At 44.9% G+C, this 23,206-nt stretch overlaps 1 protein-coding gene across 1 annotated transcript in view; it reads left to right on the top strand.

The window, feature by feature from the left end:
- The window catches only part of LOC307210923 (uncharacterized protein), a 33,465-nt gene extending 10,562 nt beyond the window's left edge, over nt 1-22,903 (top strand). Inside the window, exons 8-18 of the mRNA XM_079967128.1 lie at nt 1,225-1,325; nt 3,065-3,237; nt 10,068-10,128; nt 12,337-12,491; nt 15,730-15,886; nt 16,252-16,365; nt 17,162-17,294; nt 17,764-17,879; nt 18,883-18,937; nt 19,346-19,446; nt 22,197-22,903. Of these exons, the coding sequence (XP_079823254.1) occupies nt 1,225-1,325; nt 3,065-3,237; nt 10,068-10,128; nt 12,337-12,491; nt 15,730-15,886; nt 16,252-16,365; nt 17,162-17,294; nt 17,764-17,879; nt 18,883-18,937; nt 19,346-19,446; nt 22,197-22,373 (1,343 nt within the window). The 3' untranslated portion in view covers nt 22,374-22,903. The remainder of the gene's footprint in view (nt 1-1,224; nt 1,326-3,064; nt 3,238-10,067; nt 10,129-12,336; nt 12,492-15,729; nt 15,887-16,251; nt 16,366-17,161; nt 17,295-17,763; nt 17,880-18,882; nt 18,938-19,345; nt 19,447-22,196) is intronic.
- The last annotated feature ends 303 nt before the right edge of the window (nt 22,904-23,206 follow it).

Consider the following 23,206-nt stretch of genomic DNA (forward strand, 5'->3'; position numbering starts at 1 on the left):
TGGGGAGCCTGAAACCAACTGTATTGAAAGAATACCTTTAATATTATCATAACACCTTTATTCACACACAATTTATAAAAAAAAAAACTTCCACCCTCACAGATTGATGTGGATGTCAGTGCCCCACTTGCTGTAATCGACCAGCTTCCACTGCACCCTTAACAAATTACAGTTCCCAGGATTCTGTAAGGGGAAGCCATGACTGTGAAAGTGGCCTAAGAGTTCTTTAAATGTATAGCGTGAATGTGGCCTTGCGCAGAGGCAGATTTAGGGCAGTGCAACCGGTTCTGCCACACCAGGTGCCAAGCCTAGGGGGAACAGAGCAGAACAGAAGGTGAGAGGTGTGGGGCGGGGATTTTTGACCTTGTACATGGCTCTGCTGAAATTTGAAAGACCAAAATCTGTCCCACCTTGCGCATTTGTAAATAAACCCAAATATTACAAAACGAAAACAAAAAAAGCCATACGTCTCCAGATGTCATTAATACTTGTGAAGTTGTGGGTGAACATATCAGACGACACAGCGATTCTTCAAACAGCTCTTGTTTATTCAGAGGCCAGAACTGAACTGAACTGAACTGAAGGGTTTAGTCAGCCTGCTTATATATAGCTCCAGTACAACGTAACTGTAACAATTTTCTAAAACTATCCAATCACTGAACATCACTTTCGATCCCTTATTTGCATAACTATCTACAGTATCCCCCTGCTGGCCCAGGGTGAGAACTTCAGTACATAACAATACTCCAACTTCCATCAGCCTCAGTGAGCACGGCCAATGATAAGGGATAATAGGAACTGTAGTCCAGCAACAGTTGTGGGGAGAAGGGGGCACAGTGTCTTCATAGCTGCTGACTTTAGGCACTCCTTTGCTTCGTCACAGAAAAGTGTCAGGACATATCACATTTTATGTCTGTAGCAATCTCTAAAGAAGGGTGCTTATCTACATTTTTCCACCAACAATAAACAGACCAGGGGGGCAATGCACACAGCATTTAGATAGGACACACTTTTTCATGTGTGGGGCTGGTCCTGTGTTTCTAAGAAGACATGCAAAGTGACCCTCTGATGATTCAAAATGGTTTGAACATGGTTGTTGGGCTTCTGGATTTCTCTTCTGCTGCAAAACAGACGCACACCTAACTTCAGGGCAACAAGCCTGGAAATGCGCAACGGTAAAACGGCCACAGAAACAGGCCTGACTCTGCTTCTTTCTTGGAAAAGGCTTTTTAGACATGTCCAGCAAGGAGTCCAGGTACCGCTTGCATGACAGCCTGAGCAAGATCAGGGCTCCAGCGCAAATCATCTGGGGAAGGGAGGACAAGGTAAGCTAACTGGTTAAATCAGCAAGGGTAAAGGTAAAGGTAAAGGTACCCCTGCCCGTAAGGGCCAGTCTTGCCAGACTCTGGGGTTGGTGCACCCATCTCACTCAAGAGGCCGGGGGCCAGCGCTGTCCGGAAACACTTCCGGGTCACGTGGCCAGCGTGACATCGCTGCTCTGGCCAGAGCCAGAGCCAGAGCCGCACACGGAAACGCCGTTTACCTTCCCGCTGGTAAGCGGTCCCTATTTATCTACTTGCACCCGGGGGTGCTTTCGAACTGCTAGGTTGGCAGGTGCTGGGACCGAACGACGGGAGCGCACCCCGCCGCAGGGATTCGAACCGCCAACCTTTCGATCGGCAAGCCCTAGGCACTGAGGCTTTTACCCACAGCGCCACCTGCGTCCCCAAAAAATCAGCAAGGGTACACTGGGCTAAAGATTTCGGTCATCATATTGACACAACCTCATGGGAGAAAACTGTGGAGAGCGGATATGAAATTTACAGCCCGTTTTACTTTAAAGGAAAAAAATTATGAAAATGCTATACAGGTGGTATTTAATGCCAAATAAATTAGCAAAGATGTACGGACTGTGTCCAATAAATTCTGGAAGTGTAAACATAAGGAATAGACAAAGCAAGATGTATTTGTAGGTAGAGTTAGACGGATGTAACAAATTGAGAGAAATGTTCATGAAATGGTCCTGAACTGGTCTCCTGCAGTGTGCTTCGGTAATAATAATTATAATTTATTATTTATTATTGATTAGCATATTTGTGTGAGATTATACGGGGAAAATATGGAATAACAGATACAATCTTGCTTAAAATGTACCGTATTTTTCGCCCTATAAGACGCACCAGCCCATAGGACGCACCTAGTTTTCAGGGGGGGAAATCAAGGAAAAAAATATGATTTCCCCCCCGCAGCTCTGGGAGCAGCGGACAGGCTGCACGCAGCCTGTGCACTACTCCAAGACCTTCTTCCTGCTTTTGCGGGAGGTGGCGTAATTCCCCCACCTCCCGCAAAAGCCCACAGGAGGGAGAAGGGATGGACTCCCCCAGTCCGTCCCTTCTCCCTCCTTGGGGAAAAGCCTGCTTTCCCCACCGCCAGCCTCCAAGCCGGGTTGGAGAGTAGCAGGAAGGCTTCGTTCGCCTTCCCACTGCCCCCCATCCTCTGGGGCTGGCGATGGGGGAAGCGCTGCTTTCCCCCACCGCCAGCCTCAAAGAGCAGACTCTCCTGGCTTCAGTAGAAGCAACCCGAAGCCTCCGGAGTGCAGGCTTCGGAGGCTTCGCGTTGCTATCGCTGAAGCCAAGGAGCCTGCATTTGCCCCATAAGACGCACACACATTTCCCCTTCATTTTTGGAGGGGGAAAAGTGCGTCTTATAGGGCGAAAAATACGGTATATAGGAAGTGCAGTGTAAGCGATGGAAGTCAATCAATGAAATTTTATTATTATTATTCTCATATTGAGATATTTGTAGAATAAATTTGGAAGAAACTCTTCCAACTTTTCTTCTTCTTCTTTTCTCTCTATTTTTTCTTCTTCTTTTATCTTTTCTTTTTCTTTTTTCACTTTTGTTCTTTTTTTCATATATATGTGCTTATTTGAAATATATATGTATGTATGTATTTGCAATATTTTGCCTATATTTTGTAACAATTATGTTAAATAAATAAAAAATAATAAATAAATAAATAAATAAATAAATAAAACAATGCACACATTGTTTTGTTGTTTAGGTGATGGATCCTTCCGGGGCAGAAATGTTAGCCAAAGCCATCCCTTCCTCCCAAGTGCATATGCTGGAGAAATGTGGACACTTCATCACTCTCGATAGGCCCAGGAAACTGTCAAAACTTCTTCTGGAATTCCACTATTCAGTCTGTGGCACAGCAGGGAATAAGAAGATGGCGTAAACCTCACCAAGGATGGAGCAGCAGCTCATGAAGATTCAAAGCAACTTGGTACCTCAAAAAGGACAATGTGGAAACGACATTTTGAATGTTTGTGAATGTTCCCTTCCCCCCTGCATTTTTCACAACAAAAGGTTTATGGAATATGATATATGGGCTCTCCACAGGGCCCAGGCAGGAGGAATTTGCATGCTTCATTTTCTATGTCACAACTTGTAATTAGGCCATGCCAGTGGGGAGAAACCAACCAACTTGTGGGTATTAGATTTCAGATTGCGATCCTATCTAGGGGCGAGCCCCATTGAATGCACTGAGAGATATTTATAAGTAAACATATGAAGGGTTGCACCAGATGGCTGCAATGTTATGCTTACTTAACTGGGAATACAGTGGTGCCCCGCAAGACGAATGCCTCACAAGACGGAAAACCCGCTAGACGAAAGGGTTTTCCGTTTCGGAGGCGCTTCGCAAAACGAATTTCCCTATGGGCTTGCTTCGCTAGACGAAAATGTCTTGCGAGTTCCTGCGGTTATTTTTCCCCTCCCCCCCTTTTCTAAGCCACTAAGCTGCTTATCAGCTGATCCGCTAAGCCGATAAGCCGCTAAAAGCCGCTAAGCCACTAATAGCGCTAATCCGCTAAGCCGTCAATGGGCTTGCTTCGCAAGACGAAAAAACCGCTAGACGAAGAGACTCGCGGAACGGATTAATTTCGTCTTGCGAGGCACCACTGTAAGTTCTTTTGAACTCGATGGGTGTAACACTGCCGAAAAAGCATTAAAACTGTGGAAAATAAAATAGGTTTTCTCAATCTAAGGAATAATGTTTTGAAATACAGTGGTACCTCGGGTTACATACGCTTCAGGTTACAGACTGCACTAACCCAGAAATAGTGCTTCGGGCTAAGAACTTTGCTTCAGGATGAGAACAGAAATTGTGCTCCAGCGGCGTGGCGGCAGTGGGAGGCCCCATTAGCTAAAGTGGTGCTTCAGGTTAAGAACAGTTTCAGGTTAAGAATGGACCTCCGGAACAAATTAAGTACTTAACCTGAGGTACCACTGTATGGTGAAATCATCTAAGCTACATGGCATTTTGAACACTTTCCTCCATCTTAAAACTGGACTGCATCCGCTTATGAAATCTTTGCTTAATTTTGATCTGTTGCCAGCAAGTCACCCAACCGCCTCCTATGAATATTTGACTTATGCATCAGAGCAGGAGAACGCATTAGATAAAGGTGAGTCCCAGAGTGAAGTGGGATACTGCAGAAAGAACTGGGGTTGGTCAGAGGCAAAGCTGGGTCTCTGCAAGATGGCATGATTTGAAGCAGGGACCCTTGAAGTGCTTTGTGGTGCCTTGATGATGCAGATATTTTAAAAAATGCTGCAGACAAGCATCTCCTAAAAGTGAACATACCTGTCATTCACCCAAAGGTCCCAGAGTGGGTTATAACAACTAAAGCACAAACAAGTTACAGAAATGAGGTGAGTCCTAAAAATATGTATCTTGGGTGTTAAAAGCCAGGGTAAAGAGGTATGTCTTCAGCATTCACCAAAACCTATACAGTGGTACCTTGGTTCTCAAACTTAATCTGCTCCGGAAGTCCATTCCAAAACCAAAGCATTCCAAAACCAAGGCACTCTTTCCCATAGAAAGTAATGCAAAATGGATTAATCTGTTCCAGCACTTTAACATGAATTTTACTATCTAACAAGACCATTGATCCATAAAATGAAAGCAATAAACAATGTACACAAATTCACACAAGCAATCAATCCATCAATCAGTAGCTGAACTGGGTTCCACACAGTCACAAAAACAAAAAAAGAGCTGCAAAAACAAAAACACAAAATAAATAGCAAAAACAGACAGACCTCGGTGTAACACTCAAAACAGAAGCGTGACACTCAAATCGTCAGCATAACACTCAAAAAGGAGCATGTTCAGCTTCAGAAAATCATTCACAAACCGGAACACTTACTTCAGGGTTTGCAGTGTTTGGGTTCCAAGTTGTTTGAGTACCAAGGCGTTTGAGAACCAAGGTACCACTGTATAATGAAGATGCCAGACACAACGCTGTTCTGCAACATAGGGGCTGCCACAGAGAATGCCTTTTCCTGGACCACAACTACACTGTCTGAGGAGGGTGGAACAGCCATTAGGGTCCCCTTTGCTGAACATAACACCTGAGGGGATCTGTAGGGAAGGAGGCAGGCTTTCAGGTATTTAGGACCATATCAGGGTCAGATGATGGGGAAGGAGGACCGAACACCAGAACAGAGGGAGAGCTCCACTGTGGCGGACAGGCCCAGCCAATCAGAGAGAATGCTTGTACCTGGAAAGCAAACCCTCCTTAGCTCCCACCAGCAAATCAATGTTAAAAATGTCTAGCACAAAAGCTCCTGGGTCTATTTGTCTGCAGGTAGGTAAGTTTCTTACCCAGAGGTACCTCTCTCACATTCAGTTTTCAGAGCAGTTGCCTACTAAAACTAAATCACAGGGAAACAACTGCAGCTATCTTTCTGAGATTTGGTAGGATTCTTATCATCAATTATTGCCTGGAAATGTCATCCAGTCTGCTGAAAAATGAAAAGGGAACATGTACCTGCTTTTTTTTTTTGGGGGGGGGGGGGAGACACATTTTAGAGGTGTCCAGTGTAAAAGCCCTTGGACCTATTTTTGTTGTTGTTGTTGTTGTTTAGTCGTTTAGTCGTGTCCGACTCTTCGTGACCCCATGGACCAGAGAACGCCAGGCACTCCTGTCCTCCACTGCCCCCCGCAGCTTGGTCAGACTCATGCTGGTAACCTCGGAAACACTATCCAACCATCTCGTCCTCTGTCGCCCCCTTCTCCTTGTGCCCTCCATCTTTCCCAACATCAGGGTCTTCTCCAGGGAGTCTTCTCTTCTCATGAGGTGGCCAAAGTACTGGAGCCTCAGCTTCACAATCTGTCCTTCCAGTGAGCACTCAGGGCTGATTTCCTTCAGAATGGAGAGGTTTGATCTTCTTGCAGTCCATGGGACTCTCAAGAGTCTCCTCCAGCACCAGAATTTAAAAGCATCAATTCTTCGGCGATCAGCCTTCTTTATGGTCCAGCTCTCACTTCCATACATCACTATTGGACCTATTTGCCTATTATTAAGTCAGGATTTATCCAATGGAGAGGAGTGGGGAGTACTTTGCCTGCAAATTTTATCTACTTCTGTCAAAATGGAGGAAGTGTTAGCCATTCTTTATTTGTTTCCCTATTGTGAAAGTGGGGGAATTTGAGTAGACTCCAAAACTGTAACACCTGCTCTTGTTGGGGAAACCACTGCAAATTTCTAAAATTTGACAGGATTCGTGTGTATAGAAGGAATGACATAGTCTGCAAATTTCATCAAATTCTATTTTTAAAAAGTGATTGGGGGGGGGGGGGAATGATATCGATTTATTTTTTTTAGTTCCCGATAGTGAATGAGAGGGAAAAAGAAGTAGATATGATTGCCAAAGTGATGGATATTGATAAGCATAGAAAAGCCAGGAGAGGGCACCAAGCGCAGAGAAAAGGCAGATGTGAGAGAGAGAGAGTAAAAATAGATTCAAAAGATTTACGGGCTGCTCCCATACATACCCTGCTGTGATACTGTTATACCAAAAGGATTTTTGTCCACCCTCCCCCCCAAATGTCCATTTTTAAGTTATTTTTTACTGACCACGTCTGCAGATTCCCTTGCTTTGTTACGACCTCTGCTCTTAGGGTTGGGCATGTGGGTAGCAGAGCCATGAGCCCATGAGGTGATGTGAGGCAGTCTCCTCAGTCAGCAGACCTGGCCTCCTCCATGTCCAGCCACTGTCTCCATGTGCACCCAACCTCCTCCCCCGTGCATAGCCTCCTCCTCTGTGCATGCACGCACATTGTGGCACCAGCACTTTCAATTGCTGCTGCCTTTCCATGGAGTCCTGTTTGTGGGCATCACAGAGACCTCTGTTTGAAAGGTTGTCTGGTCTACGTTTGGTTTCAAGAACCATAAAAACGGACAGCAGGGGGCCTTGAACCATTAGCACCTAGACATCAGATCAAGCAGGCACAAAGGGCAGCCACAGGCCCCATCCACACTACACATTTAAAGCAGTATCATACCACTTTGTTTGTTTGTTTATTGGTTTTCACATATTACATTACAATACAACTGTACCAAAGCCAACACCATTTCCTCCCCATCCCCCCATACATTTACATTTATATTTCCTCAATCCATCATATTATTCTTTTCTCCTTCCTCCCACTTCCCTCCACCCCCACTCGATTTCCTCCACATTATACAATTTACAATAATCTTTGCATTCTACAGTCTTCTCAAATCATCTATATTCTTATTATATTTCCTTACTAATTTTTCTTCCATCCAATACTTCACATTTTAATCTAGGCATATTAGCGTATCTTTTTTTGAGCAATATTTTGCCATATATTCATCAAAACATTTCCACTCCTTTTTAAATTTTTGATTTGACTGATTTCTTATTATAGCAGTTAATTTTGCCAAAATTAAATATTCATTTAGTTTACAAATCCATTCCTCCTTTGTGGGTATAGTTTGTGACTTCCACCTAGCAGCAATCTGTAAGCCAACCTTTTCCTGAAGTTCTTTTTGCTCTTGGTCTTGCATATTTTTTACCATAAGTTTTGTCTTTTCCATATTCATTTTAAAGCCAGACACCTTGCCAAAGTCATATATTATCTTTATTGCTTTAGCAATACTTGCTTCTAGTTCTTCTGTTGTTAACCAAATATCATCCGCAAAGGCCCTGATCTTAAAAACCTCTTTTCCCAATGTTATTCCTATAATCTCTTTGTCTTTCCTTATTTCCGACAACAATATTTCTAATGTCAATATAAAAAGTAAAGGTTAGAGGACACCCTTGTCTAGTGCCCTTCTCCACTGGAAAGCATTCTGTCCAGACACTATTAATTATTAGACTAGCCTTCTGCTTCTCGTAAATCGCATTTATACCTCGTATCATACCACTTTGAACAGCCATGGCTTCCCCCTCCCACAAATCCTGAGAACTGTATTTGTGGCGGGTGCTGAGAATTGTCTGGAGATCTCTATTCCCCTCACAAAGCTACAATTGCTAGAGTTCCCTGGGAAGAGGGGTTGACTCTTAAATCACTCTGTGGATTGTAGGTCTGTGAAGGGAATGGAGGAGTCTCCAATTTCCCCCACCCTTAACAAATTACACATATCAGGAATCCTTTGGGGGAAGACATGAATGCTCAGCAGCATGAGAGGGCTTTAAATGGGCAAATGGGGTCTCCGTCTTCCCCGCAATGGTGAGATGTGTTGTCAATTCATAAATTTGCATCTATACATAGAAAATAGCACATGCAAGTTGTATGTTTATCTACTTCCTCCAGTGGCTTTGCCACTCTTCAGGCGAACAGCACAAAGCAGTTTAATATAAATGCTAAATCAAGTATGCTACACTTATTGCTACATAATAATGCCTGCCAAGGAATTGCTTTGGGTGAGATCACTCCTCAACGGGTTGCATCACCAATGAATAAAATGGAAACATATTGGAAATGGAATCATCACTTCCTCTTGGAGAAATGAACACCTGGTCAGGGAATGGAAGAAACAACTGAATATTGTGAAACCAGTTTAAACTGTAGGGTTCCTGTGTGCTCTCAGCATATAGTGGTACCTCGGGTTACATACACTTCAGGTTACATATGCTTCAGGTTACAGACTCCGCTAACCCAGAAATATTACCTCAGGTTAAGAACTTTGCTTCAGCATGAAAACAGAAATCGTGCTCCGGTGACGATGGCCCTTGTGGTCTCTTCCAACTCTATGATTCTATGATTCTATGACGCGGCGGCACCAGGAGGCCCCATTAGCTAAAGTGGTGCTTCAGGTTAAGAAAAGTTTCAGGTTAAGAACGGACCTCTGGAACGAATTAAGTACTTTGAAGAGCGAATTTGGTTCATTATTTCATTCATTTTGACTATTGGGATCCACTATATATTTGTTGGATCTGCACTGGCTTTGACTATGCATTCATTCACATGGTTTTTTATTTTGTTACCCACGTTAATTTTCTAATCTTTTCCCCTCGATGGGACAAACTCCCAGTGCTGGCCATTTCTGTAAAATAATCTACACTTGACAGCCTAAGTTTTATTTACAGAGAGCCTGAAAGCAATTAAGAAGTTCAATATGTTAGTCAAATAATTTGTGACAAGGTGCATACTCTGGTAACTCATGTTCTATTGAGCAAAACTGGAATATTGGCTAATTGCTAATTAAAGTGAGCAGCTGCCTAGCCCTCATAATTAAACTATAACCCTCTCGGGGAAGCATTGGTGACTTGAATCTTTGCCAGTGGCTGTATCCTGGGCAATACTGTCTCAATCTGGTAGTAAGTATTATATTTCTCAGTTGCTTTGACTGGAAATAAAGTTGAGTGGGTTGTTTCAAATGTATTGTTATAAGAGTCTAATTTTGCTTGCCTTTTGTTTCTGCTTGAAGTGGTTGTCTAGCTATGGATTTTTAAATCATTTAATATGTGAGATGGAGCAGGTAATACTTGTTTACAAGCAGCTAGATCTCATCCTCTCATGGTTTTGTTTCCCTATAGGAGCAGGTATTTTAGAACGGAGTATTTTAAGACGCATTGTTATTTTGTCTAAATCAGGGATGGGGAACCTGTGGCCTTCCATATGCTGTTGGACTTCAGCTAGTGTTTTCAGAACATTTAGCTTTATCATACAGCAAAGCATTTCAGGAGCAAAATCTGAAATCTTTGTGAACAATGTTTTGCTAATATGCACAGCTTTTTTTCAGCTGGAACTCAGTGGAACTCAGTTCTGGCACCCATTCTAAGAGGACAAGGGAAGCGTTTATGGTGAGTTCTGGCACCCCTTTTTCTAGAAAAATGGCACTGCTAATATGTTTGTTGCATGATGGGGTAGGTTTTAAGAACAGTAGATTTATAGGCATCCTGGAAATTGAAATGCTGACGGATTTAAATTATTTTGATGGCAAAACATGAGTGTTCAGGTTTCTTTGAATGCACTGTATTCTTGGAAGCAACTTTTCTGTTGCGTGTCAAGTGCACTAGGATCTAAAACAAATATGGTAAAGTTTTGGTCTATACAGATGGTTATTACAGTGGTACCTTAGTTCTCAAATGCCTTGGTACTCAAACAACTTGGAACCCAAACACTGCAAACCTGGAAGTAAGTGTTCCAGTTTGCAAACTTTCTTTGAAAGCCAAACATGCTCCGTTTTGAATGTTATGCTTCCAATCTGAGTGCCACACTTCCGTTTTGAGTGTTACCCTGAGGTCTGTCTGTTTTTGCTATTTATTTTGGGTTTTTGGTTTTGCGGCCCTTCTTTTGTTGTTTTTGTGACTGTGTGGAACCCAGTTCAGCTACTGATGGATTGATTGATTGCGTGACTGCAGCACATTGTTTATTGCTTTCATTTTATGGATCAATGGTTTTGTTAGATAGTAAAATTTATGTTAAATTGCTGTTTTAGAGGTTGTTTTTTAAAAGTCTGGAATGGATTAATCCGTTTTGCATTACTTTCTATGGGAAAGTACACCTTGGTTTTGGAACGCTTTGGTTTTGGAATGGATTTCCAGAACGGATTAAGTTTAAGAAGGTACCACTGTACTACTTCTTTTTCCTTAAAAGAAGAAAGTACCGTAGGTCTAATTGTAACCCAAAACATAGCTACTCAGAAATAAGTCCATTTGGGTCCAGTGAGGCTTACTCTAAGGTAAGTGGGCATAGGATGGCACCTTAGTCTGACTGGTGGCCCTCCAGATGTTGGCCTCCAACTCTCAAAAGCCCCCTCCAGCATGGCCAGTGCCAAGGAATGATGGGAGTTGGAGTCCCACAACCGTCTCCCTCAGGAAGTTGTGGACTCTCCTTCCTTGGAGGTTTTTAAGCAGAGGATTGGTGGCCCTCTATTAAGGGTGCTTTAGCTGAAATTCCTACACTGCAGGGGGTTGGACTAAATGGCCCTTGGTGTCTCTTCCAACACTACAATTCTATGATTCTATAAACATCTGGAGGGCAACAGCTTCTTCATCCCTGGTACAGGCCTGCACTGAAATAGTTATACCCTACAACATGGGACATGTTTGCCTACATTGGAAAAGGTGGCTACAGCAACACATGTGCTATGAACATGAATGAATCACAGGGAAGAATATCAAGGGCGCCCTTGCTTCTTGCAACAGGCCATCACATTGTAAGGAAAGGGTGGGAAATCTGTGACTCTTCAGATGTTGTTGTAATGCAATTCCCACTATCCCTGATCCATTTCCAGAAACTTTGAGCAACATGTCAATGGTGCATTATTTTGACAACACCTCTAGGAAGTAGTTTCCTTCCAGTGGATCCAGACAACAAGCTGAAACACGGCAGGACAGAGTTAGTGATTATTAGAAGTCCCTGTGAGTACTGTCACAAAGCCCTGATTTAACAGTTATGGCTTCATGGGAACTGTAGTTTGCTAAGGGTGCTGAGAGTTGTCAGGAGATTCTTCAGAGCCACAATTCCTAGCACCCTTAGCATATTAAATAGTTCCCAGGATTCTTTAGGGGAAGCCATGACTGTTAAAATGGTATGTGTGCTTTAAATGTATGGCGTGGATGTGACCTCACTTACTTTTAATCCAGTTTTGTTAAAAATGGTACAGTGGTACCTCAGGTTAAGTATTTAATTCATTCCGGAGGTCCGTACTTAACCTGAAACTGTTCTTAACCTGAGGTACCACTTTAGCTAATGAGGCCTCCTGCTGCTGCCGCACCGCTGAAGCATGATTTCTGTACTCATCCTGAAGCAAAGTTCTTAACCTGAGGTAATATTTCTGGGTTAGCGGAGTCTGTAACCTAAAGCGTATGTTTCAGCTAAATTTCAGCTAAAGGTATCACTGTATACTCCTTGTACTACTCTTCCTTGCCTCTCTTTTGAAGAAACATCTAACAGCGGAAGACATTTAGGTGGCGAACCTTAATTTTAATACACTGCCCTCTTTCCCTCCCATAATAATTAACCATATTCACTTTCACTATTACCCAATTCTTTTATTTGTACAGGCAGCAAAGAAGAGCGTTTGGCTACCCAGCATGGAGCTCTCTCTGACCAATATATTCTTGAAAATTGTGAGCATCGTTGGATTAATCTCTGCACTGACCCTTGTCACAGTGTACCACCTGCTGCCTAGGGCAAAAATATCCAGGATCATGATATGGTGAGTGTATCTCTAGGAAGGTATATGGAATGATTTCCATGTCTTAGGTTTAGGTTAGGTTTATGACATTTGCACCTCCCACACCAAAAATGTGGGATGTCATCCACTGGGAGCAGTCAAATTCCTTGTTTTCCTAGAGTGGACGTGCAAGGGGATGTTTGGTCCAGCCAGTCGAAACTTCCTTGTTCCTCCTGGGCTGGAGCATCTTTCTTTTTGCATGGGCGTGACCTAACCTGTCCAGGTAACAAAAGGACAAGGCATGCTGCCATTCTGTCTCTTCTTCACTTCCTTCGTCGTTGAACCAGCTTCTTAGCTAGCAATGCTCTGTTAGCTTGTCAGCTAGCAGAAGCACTGGGATTAAACCCCCCCCCCCATATGGGGTAGCTCCACATGTACATATTTGTAACTGAGTCTGTCTTCAGGGATCCAACTGTGAACTGATGTGAGTAAACTTCTTTTATTGACTTTAAATAAGATTGCAGTGTCTTTATTCTTTTAAGAGGGATAAAAGGGAACTTACCAGGATCATAGGGACGCAGGTGGCGCTGTGGGTTAAAGCCTCAGCGCCTAGGGCTTGCCGATCGAAAGGTCGGCGGTTCGAATCCCTGCGGCGGGGTGCGCTCCCGCTGCTCGGTCCCAGCGCCTGCCAACCTAGCAGTTCGAAAGCACCTCCGGGTGCAAGTAGATAAATAGGGACCGCTTACCAGCGGGAAGGTAAACAGCGTTTCCGTGTGCGGCTCTGGCTCTGGCCAGAGCAGCGATGTCACGCTGGCCACGTGACCCGGAAGTGTCTCCGGACAGCGCTGGCCCCTGGCCTCTTAAGTGAGATGGGCGCACAACCCCAGAGTCTGTCAAGACTGGCCCGTACGGGCAGGGGTACCTTTACCTTTACCTTTTTACCAGGATCATACAACCCAATACTGAATTGTATGATAGAGAGGGTTACACAGGCCTGCAACCAGCTATCTGCTGTGCATGTAAAAGGGGAATGTAAACTCTGCTAAGTGAAGGAACTTGCTAATGAAAGTTAGAAAGGATATTAATAAACAATATCTCTTCTCCTGCTTCCCTGAACATTCCCACAAAAAAAAGCCCCAAATGGATTTACAATGAGGATAAAAGACAAAAATAAAATAAAAAAATACATCAACATAGAATAGAAACAGCCAATCACTGAGCTTCCGGGTTAGCGCGATCCGAGTAATGGCGGATTCCCTCCGAGCTCCGGAGGGAATCGGCTCCATTGCAAACGGGTCTCACCGCGACGGCGACGCGGGGACCCTTAGAAACCGCAGGCGCGGAAGCCTGCGGACCTGGTGACTCGGCGGGCACCTAAAGCGCCCCCCCGACCCACGAAGAGCCTTTTTAAAGGCTGTGGAGAGGGTACGGGGAGTGGCGTGGTGCTGTGAGTAGACCGCTACTGCAGTGGAGCGAAGCCGCGAGCCATGGCCGGAGACCGCTGACTTTCTTCCCTGAAATTCGGACTCTAATTAATCCGTGAGTAGATTGGAATTTGGACTCTAAAAAGCTTATCCTTGAATTCGGCACGATCGGGGGATGTGCTAAAGGGAAGTCCGCACCCCCCTGCCTACAGAAAATTTAAAGCAAAGATCGGAGAACTAAGGTGGAGAGTTCTTTCCTTGGTGTTCTGTAAAAGATAAGATTTGCATGAATTTGACAGAAGAAGATGTGTGCTGGAGAGTAAGAGTGGTTTTTTAGAAGTTTTTGTTTGAACCCCCCCAGACCCGGGGGTGTCCTTTTATGTGAGCTGGAGAATAAGGAACGAGGAGTTTGACAGCTGTCAAAGGAGCTGTCAAACGGGCAGCGAAAGTTAAAAACTCTATTATTTAACACTTTTTGGACTTAATTTGTTACATTTGAACTAAAGTGGTTGGAAACAAAGTAGGGAAACAACAAAGTAAAGGACTATTGGAAAAGACTATTAAATAACTAGAATCCCCCTAGGGGAAACATTGAAACATTGCAATGGCTGCAGATGGAAAACTACAGGCAGAGCTAGAAAGAATGTTTTTTCTTGTGGGAAAACTGGAGGAGCAGACTACGGTCATGAGTAAACAACTCATAACCTTGAACTCTAAAATAAATGACTCTGCTGAAGGTACAATGGATTTGACTGGGGAAAAATCTGCAGCTGAATCAGAAGAGATAGCTTCGGAACAGGGGGAGAGTGAGCAAGGACTAGTACAGATGGAGACTACCAACCACAAGCCTAGATTGTTAGAATACAAAGAAGAAGACCCTTGGATTACAAATCTGCGAAAGATGTGAAAGAGGAGGGAGGAAGCCCCTGGAACATCTGGAATACCTGATTTTAAAAGAAATAAGAAATACGACTGGGGCTTCCTATTTGAGTATGGACTGGTTGATCTTCTGCAGCAGCTGGTGTCAAGTACTTTGGATGGAAGAAATTCTGATGAGACTGAGCTGAAATTTCCCCGAAACCTGAGGACCATTGAGGAGGGTTACCAACAAGATCGGCAAAGAGAGACTGACAAGGACTTAAAGGCCTCAGATGTGAGGAACCCAGGCTAAAAACTGTTGTTATGGATGGGGGGACATTTGGAAGGGACAGAAACCGGGGCTGGGGGGGGGGGAAGGAGAACTTGTTTTTAAATCTTTATGACTTTTGTGTTTGATCATTATGACCTATTTTTAAGATTAAAGGGAAATTCGTGGAAGGAACTCGAGTCGACCTTAGAAAAGGCTTTAATGTTTTATAAGAAAATTGGATAAATAAAATCTGGCCAAGTAAATGGTTTTCTCTAAAAAAACAAACAAACATATATATATATATATAGTAATAACATGCAATGGATGAGAGATTTGAATTTGCTGAGTTAATGTAACTGAACTAGGATGTATGAAGGGGGGGTGGGGGGAGGTCAAGAACTGGGGTTAGGAAAGTAAGGTTATGAAATTTTATACGTGTTGTCTTTGTCTTTGTGTGTGTATGTTTGTCTTTATAAAATGTGAAAATTTAATAAAAATATTTAAAAAAAAAAAAAAAGAAACAGCCAATCACTGCCCAAATGCCCAGGAAAACAATTGGTTTGACAGCTGGGCTGAATTATACCCATTTCGCAGATGGGCAATCCGACGCAAGCAGCAGAGCTGCAGAAATCCTAAAGCCCCTAACTTTAATTGGAAGCCACTGCAAAAACATCCCTCCAGTTGAAAATCCCTTGTCCGTTCATTTTGCTTCTCTTTCTGCTTTTAGGTACAAACGTCAGAAAAGGGGTGTGGCAGTGAATTATGTTGAGCATGAGGGCTACAGGTTCTGCTACTTCTGCCGAGGGGAACCCGGACTCCAGCCATCTGTGTTGATTCTTCATGGATTGGCTTTCAACAAGGACATATGGTTAAATACAATCAAAGTATGTTTCTGTCCTTCTATTCAGGCAACCATGGTTGCCAAATCAAGGCTAGTGCAAGACATACTGTTCTGGGGGTAGGGGAGTCCTGTGCTTTTCCACAACTGTGATTTGTTTCAGTTGGGCTAGTGTGGGAGACTCCACCCAGTGCATTGTGCTAGAGGACAGGGATAAATTAACCCTACCGCTTAATAGGAGCTGTTCACTTTCCTATTTTGCCACTACTTAATGGCCTCCCGCTCAGGACTCTGTGCAACATTTATACACTTATGCTGGAGAAACATCAGGGTGTTCTTTGACAACAAAGAACATCAGCTATTATTGCTTTGATTCCTTGGCATCATCGCTGATTTGACATCCTTTCCCAGTTCCTTCCGAAGGACCTCCACCTGGTCTGCCTTGACATGCCTGGTCATGGTGAAACCACATGCCTGCTGAGAGACAGTTACGCGGCGGTTGATCAAGCTAAAAAGATACACCAGGTACGGTCCAGCTGTCCTCAGGCGTGCCTTGAAACCTGGGAAGTAAGAGGTTGTGAGAAGATGGCCTCTTTTTGTGTGGTGTGGTGGTGGTGGTGGAGAGATGTTCCCTGAACAAAAATGAAGCATTGCAGTTGACTGTGGTTACTGAAAGGTAAAGGTAAAGGGACCCCTGACCGTTAGGTCCAGTCATGACTGACTCTGGGGTTACGGCACTCATCTTGCTTTATTGGCCGAGGGAGCCGGCGTACAGCTTCTGGGTCATGTGGCCAGCATGACTAAGCCGCTTCTGGAGAACCAGACCAGCACATGGAAACACCATTTACCTTCCCACCGGAGTAGTACCTATTTATCTACTTGCACTTCGATGTGCTTTTGAACTGCTAGGTTGGCAGGAGCAGGGACCGAGCAATGGGAGCTCACCCCGTCGTTGGGATTCGAACCGCTGACCTTCCAATCGGCAAGCCCTAGGCTCTGTGGTTTAGACCACAGCGCCACCCGCGTCCCTAGGGTACAAACCAGGTCTGTTGAGCAGCTTTGGCTGGCAGGGCAGTGGGGTGGGACTGCGTTGAGGACCTGGTGTCTTAACCCCCACCCAACTGTCAGTGGCACTTGCCAAGGATGGGAATGGTGAGCTTGGCCACTGTGAGAACAAAATACTAGGCTATATGGGTCATTTGCCTGATTGCTCTTCTTATGGTCTTCTCCAGAAGTTCTTACAGAGACCTGGGACTTTCTTGGAAAATGTCCCAAAACCAGAACCTCTCAGCAATACAACCTCTCTTCATTCACGTTTCAGTTTGTTGAGTGCATTGGTCTGAACCAAAAGCCTTTTCACCTGGTTGGCACGTCCATGGGGGGAATGATTGCTGGCGTTTACGCAGCTCAGTATCCATCTGAGGTATCCGGCTTGTCCCTCCTTTGCCCACTTGGTGAGTATTTAGATTTTCAAGGGAGATCTGAAACCGATTAACTCTGAATAAAGAAGACATGATAATATGTCTGAGAATAACAAGGGAGAAGGGGGTTGTTACTATGGGTTGTAGCCAATACTCGTCCTTCTCAAAGCAGATTCATTGAAATAAATGAACTTAGGACTCCCAAATTCAGTGGGTCTGCTCTGAGTGGGATCTAATCCCCCTAGTGCTAAGCTACCATTCTGTAGCATGTTCCAGAACATGAATGAACAGGGATGATGGCAGATCCATGATTACAAACACCTTGGACAGGCCACCTTTCTGTCCTCACATACCCTCACTTAGTCCCAGCATGTGCATAACCTCCTCAGCTGTCAATCATGCCAGTACAACCCTGACAAGCAGCAGGTCGGAATCCGATATTTTGGAATTGGTTTGCCGCTATATTCCTTCTCTCAGCTGTGCTCTCTCTGTGAACTCTTAGGGCTGCGATATCCGGACGATAATAACAACGCCTTCAAGCGCCTGAGGGAGCAATCGATTAAGTCGCATGATGTCTTCAAACTTGCCTTATATCATCCCAGCACAAAAAACATGCAGGTGAAGAAGGCAGCTCTCCAAAGATGCTCAGGCCCAGGGATGTTGCTTAAAAGAATTCAGCTAACTTTGACTCATGGTAGACCAGATGTGGTGAACCTTTGGCCTTCCAGATGTTGCTGAACTATAGCTGCCCTCATTCCTGTTCATTCAGCGTGCTTCTTGAGGCTGATGGGAGCTGTAGTTCGACAACACCTGGAGGGCCAAAGGTTCATTATGTCTGTCCTTGACCCATTGAAGTTAATAGCCACGACTAACTTAGGTCCATTAATTTCAATGGGTCTCCTTTGAATAAATCTTAGTTGAGTACAACCCCAAATGCTTACATTTGCTATATGCTCTTGAAATATAGAAATAATGCAGCCCATCTCTTCAGGGCTTGCGATCTAAAGAAACAGAGGGCACATGAGGGAATCACTGCCACTGAGGCCCGGGCTGAAGATGATGGGAATGGCTTAGAGGCTCAGGGGAAAGAGATTGGGGTAGGGAGCTGCTGTACTGCAGCCCCAAGCATCTGTGCCTGAAGGAACTACTTTATATGAACCTAAACAAGGAGATATATCACCCCTCCCTTTGCCTACATCATGGGTAGGCAAACTAAGGCCCGGGGGGGCCGGATCCGGCCCAGTCGCCTTCTAAATCCGGCCCACGGACGGTCCAGGAATCAGCGTGTTTTTACATGAGTAGAATGTGTCCTTTTATTTAAAATGCATCTCTGGGTTATTTGTGGGGCCTGCCTGGTGTTTTTACATGAGTAGAATGTGTGCTTTTATTTAAAATGCATCTCGAGGTTATTTGTGGGGCATAGGAATTTGTTCGTTTTTATTTTATTTTTTCAAAATATAGTCCGGTCCCCCACAAGGTCTGAGAGACAGTGGCCCAGCCCCCTGCTGAAAAAGTTTGCTGACCCCTGGCCTGTTGGAACTGCTATGTCCTGTTGCATGATGGGGTCCTAATTGCCTTGCACTTCCTGTGAATGACTCACCTCTTTCCCCCCTCTCCTTAGCTGCTAAAGGGATATGTCGCTGACTGGAGACAACAGAATGCTTTTTTGGTAAAATGTAAGTACGATTGCAATAATATTACTGTTGTTGCTGCTGTTGCTGTTTATTACCTGCCCTTCACGTTCTGAGGCGCCAGGGCGGGGTAGAGCATGAGACTCTTAAATCTCAAGGTCGTGGGTTCAAGCCCCACATTGGGCAAAATATTCCTGTGTTGCAGGGGGTTGGACTAGATGACCCTCACGGTCCCTTCCATCTCTATGATTCTAATTCAAAACGCAACAGTAAAAACAGTTTAGGAGCTACTTAAATGCACAAGGATACATTTCAAGTTTCAAAGGCTATGGTAAAAGCATGTGTCTTCAGCAATTGCCAAAATCTGTCTAGTGAACCCATTTGAAGCGCAACGGTAGGAATGATGCCTTCCCGAAAAATCTTCACTCTACCTTTTTGGTTGTTGTTCCAAAGGTTTTTTAGATCTTTCCAACCCAAAGTCCAAGTACAGCCTTCATGACAGTATGAGCATTATTAGCGCTCCCACACAGGTCCTTTGGGGAAAGGATGACCAGGTAAATGCTTTATATTCACATGGCTTCTATAGCTATAATTGTAAGAAAACAAAAGAAATCCATTGTTTGGATTCCATAGTAGGGCTTGCCTACCTATGAGGCAAGCCTGGCGTTCTCTGGTCCATGGCGTTCTCTGCCTGGCGTTCTCTGGTCCATGGGGTCACGAAGAGTCGGACACGACTAAACGACTAAACAACAACAACACCTATGAGGCAAGCTGAGGCAACTGCCTCAGGCGGCAGGATCCACAGGGGCAGCAGATTGGAGGCATTGCTGGTCTCCTCCCATCCCTAGGGAGAAAATGGTGTGGGCTGCCCTCTGTGGTCTCCTGGGCTCTGCACCCATTAATTAAGCCGTCATGTACTGTTGTCTGTGTATGTGCAAGTGATGTCTAAAATGTACACACTAAATTGCAGCTAGGAAGCCAACAATACTGACTCTTTTCTTGAAATTAAATAATGTCCAAAACTGTTGCAGAACATATGGCTAAAGAGGAATATATGCAAAGTATTTACATTCACCTGCTTATCCAAGCATGGGCTTAGTTTTTCCTAGCTGAAGATTGTAGCTTCTTCCTTATACATTCAAACAAGCTGTGTCTTCCTCTCTTTCCAGCGCTTGCACTCAGCCTTCTGCACATTGCCCAGCTAAGCCATGCAGTTCCTTTGTAGCCCTTGGGTGGGAAAAATATTGCGCCCGGGAAAGGGAAGTGGGAGTCAACAGACACTCAAGGAATAGTTTAAGAGAAAAAGCTTTATTTCTACCATCCATGAACTGGTAGAAAGAGCAAGTGTGATAACTCACAAAAAGCATGCACAAGTTCACAGTCATGTGCACAGAGCATATATACCCATTCCAGTTCCCTCCCCCTTTCTCCTCCTTCTTCCAGAGTCCTGCCCCATGAGTTCCTCTGAGCATGAACAGAAAGCTGTCTTGGGACTATTGTGGACTCTTGGCGCCCTTCCCAGGAAAAGGGGGGGGGAGAAGCCAATGGGTTTCAGAGTGTTCAGATATGTTTCAATCTCTTGTTCTGGCATAGTTCCCGGAAAGAAAGTTGCAGGTCAAATGTACTGTTTGGCAAGGTCAACTATAGCCTGAGAAGCGACCTTTGTTACAGCAGAGCGAAATGTTTCTGATGCTTTGCTAATGCCTTTTAGCTGCTGAGAAAAATGATTTTGAAAAGCTTTGAGAAGCTTTGAGCCCAGCGGCATAGCGTGGGTTGTCAGCACCCGGGGCAAGGCAAGTAATTTGCGCCCCTAACCCCTAACCTGCCGCCGCTGCCAGCTTCTTCTTGCTGCTGCCTGGGCTGGGGTATTTACGGTAAGGTAGCCACGGCAGCGGGGGCGGGTCCGTGTCAGGTGATCTGAGGCAAGTTGCCGCTGGCGCTGCCGCCCAAACGACGCCGCTTGCCCGGAGGAGGAGGAGGGCAGAGAGGCGAGGAAAATGCAACATGGCCCAGCAGCTGCAGCAGCAGCAGCAGCGGGGGGGGGGGGGCTGTGAGGAGGGGCTGCCTGGCACGCCCTCCGCGGTCCTGGCGCGCGGGGACCGCTGAGAGCCGCTGCCTACCGGACGCCTTCAGCCCGGACGCGCGCACAGCTCGTTGGTTCCGCAAGACATGGGGCTCTGCTACAGCCTGTGCCCGAGGCTCTTCGGCGACTCTGGAGGCGGCGAGCGCGCCCCCCCCCCCAGATGTTGCGCCCGGTGCGGCCGGGCCCCCCTGCACCCCCCACGCTACGCCACTGTTTGAGCCTGCTTTGGTGGGGGGTGACTTCGGGCCTAGGTGGGGTCACCTGTCCTCACCTCCTACACCTTCTGAGAGGTTTCCGCTTTCTCCTCCCAGCAAACTTCTCTTTACTGCTTCTTTGGGAGAACATCAACTTCTCTACTTTTCTCTGTCACATGCATTCACACAGAAGCATTGGCACTGCTCTCCTCTATTGCATTTGGAGAGAGAGTTATCTAAGGCTGCCTCTTCTTCGGTGCTCATGGAGATGCAGCCATTACACTCAAGTCCCCCCTACACAAAACAAAATGGAGACTGTTATTACAGTCCTCCCGTGTGACCAGAGTTAACCAATCACACGAGAGTTACTGGGGAACATTCCAGAATTAAACACACAACAAAACACACATTTAAGCATTCCCAATTAAATCACTATACTTAACAAGCTTAACTCTTACTTACATTTTCAAATTGGATGGAAGCTGGTTTGAGGGGAAACAGCAGTGTATCTCAAGAAACTGAAGGGCACAGATAGATTGTGCTGAGCGCTACATGTAGTTTTTTGTTGTTTCGAAAAAGAACTCCAAAGCTGCTTACAGCAATAAAATATGCAGACAACAAAACTGAATCCACAAAATGCATTAAGCAACTACCAAAAACAGCAACGTTCTAAAATCCAACCAGTTTTAAAATTTAACAACAGGAGGAATTCCATGTTGCATTATGGCAATTGTGCTGTCAGTGCAAGCATTTCAGCTTGTCAGACTGAACAATTCCCACTCTCCTCCTCCTTCATGCTGCTATGGGGGTTCTCCTGGGGGGGTTGGGGCACAAGGGGAGGGGGGCGGAAGCCCTGTTGCTCTAACAGAAGTATTTGCAGGGGCTTCCACTAGTTAGCAGGACTCATTGATCGACTCCCACCCCAAACAGCAGCTCATAACCTGACTCTTGCAAAAAAAAAAAGTCAAAGCACTTTGCAAGATGTGAATAACAATGGGAGGAAAAACACTGATTCTTTGTTGTTCAGGTGGCTGACTCGTCTGGCGCAGAAATTTTAGCCCACGCCATTCCCAACTCCCAGGTGCATATGCTGGAGAGATGTGGACACATCATAGCATTTGAGAGGCCCAGGAAATCTGCAAAGCTCCTCTTGGAATTCTACAATTCAGTTTGCGACAATGCGGAGAATAAGAAGTTGGCATAAACATCACTCAGGAGTTAAGACGCTGATGCGTTCCAAGCGACTTTCTACTCTGGAAAGGAAAATATGGATCTGATATCCAGGATGTCTGTGATGGTTTCCTTCACTGGTCATTAAAAAGGAAGAGGCTGGTCTCTGCCGCCTGTCCAACAGATAAAGTTCGGTGTACAGTGGTACCTCGGGTTAAGAACTTAATTTGTTCTGGAGGTCTGTTCTTAACCTGAAACTGTTCTTAACCTGAAGCACCACTTTAGCTAATGGGGCCTCCTGCTGCTGCCATGCCGCCGGAGCACAATTTCTGTTCTCATCCTGAAGCAAAGTTCTTAACCCGAGGTACTATTTCTGGGTTAGCGGAGTCTGTAACCTAAAGTGTCTGTAACCTGAAGCGTATGTAACCCGAGGTACCACTGTAATTTGTTTATTTACTTACCTTACTGTCAAGCTGTCTCCTTTACTTCTACAAATTTTCATACTGGTGAAATGACCTATGGGCACAGAATGCAAAAAATATTAAAACTGTGGCATTTTTTGTAGTAGATGACTACTTTAATCATTGGAACAGAAGTGGGGAACCTGAAGACCAGGACACTCTATCTGGCGCAGCCCCAGACCAGAGCCCTCACTTGTCCTCCCTCCATCATGCCTTCTGTAGTGGTCAGGTGGGATTACTATGAGGAATTATGAAATATGGAGCAAGCAATTATGTCAGCAATGAAAGCGTTGCGTTGACTGGGTTTGATTTATTGACAATAATTTCTGATCAAATCCCACAAGCCTCTGCATCTCTGCCATTTGGTTTCTCTACACCTGACAGGCACGCATAAGCATTCTAAAAC

The sequence above is a fragment of the Podarcis cretensis genome, assembly GCF_951804945.1.
Source record: "Podarcis cretensis genome assembly, chromosome: 2".
Lineage (NCBI taxonomy): Eukaryota > Metazoa > Chordata > Lepidosauria > Squamata > Lacertidae > Podarcis > Podarcis cretensis.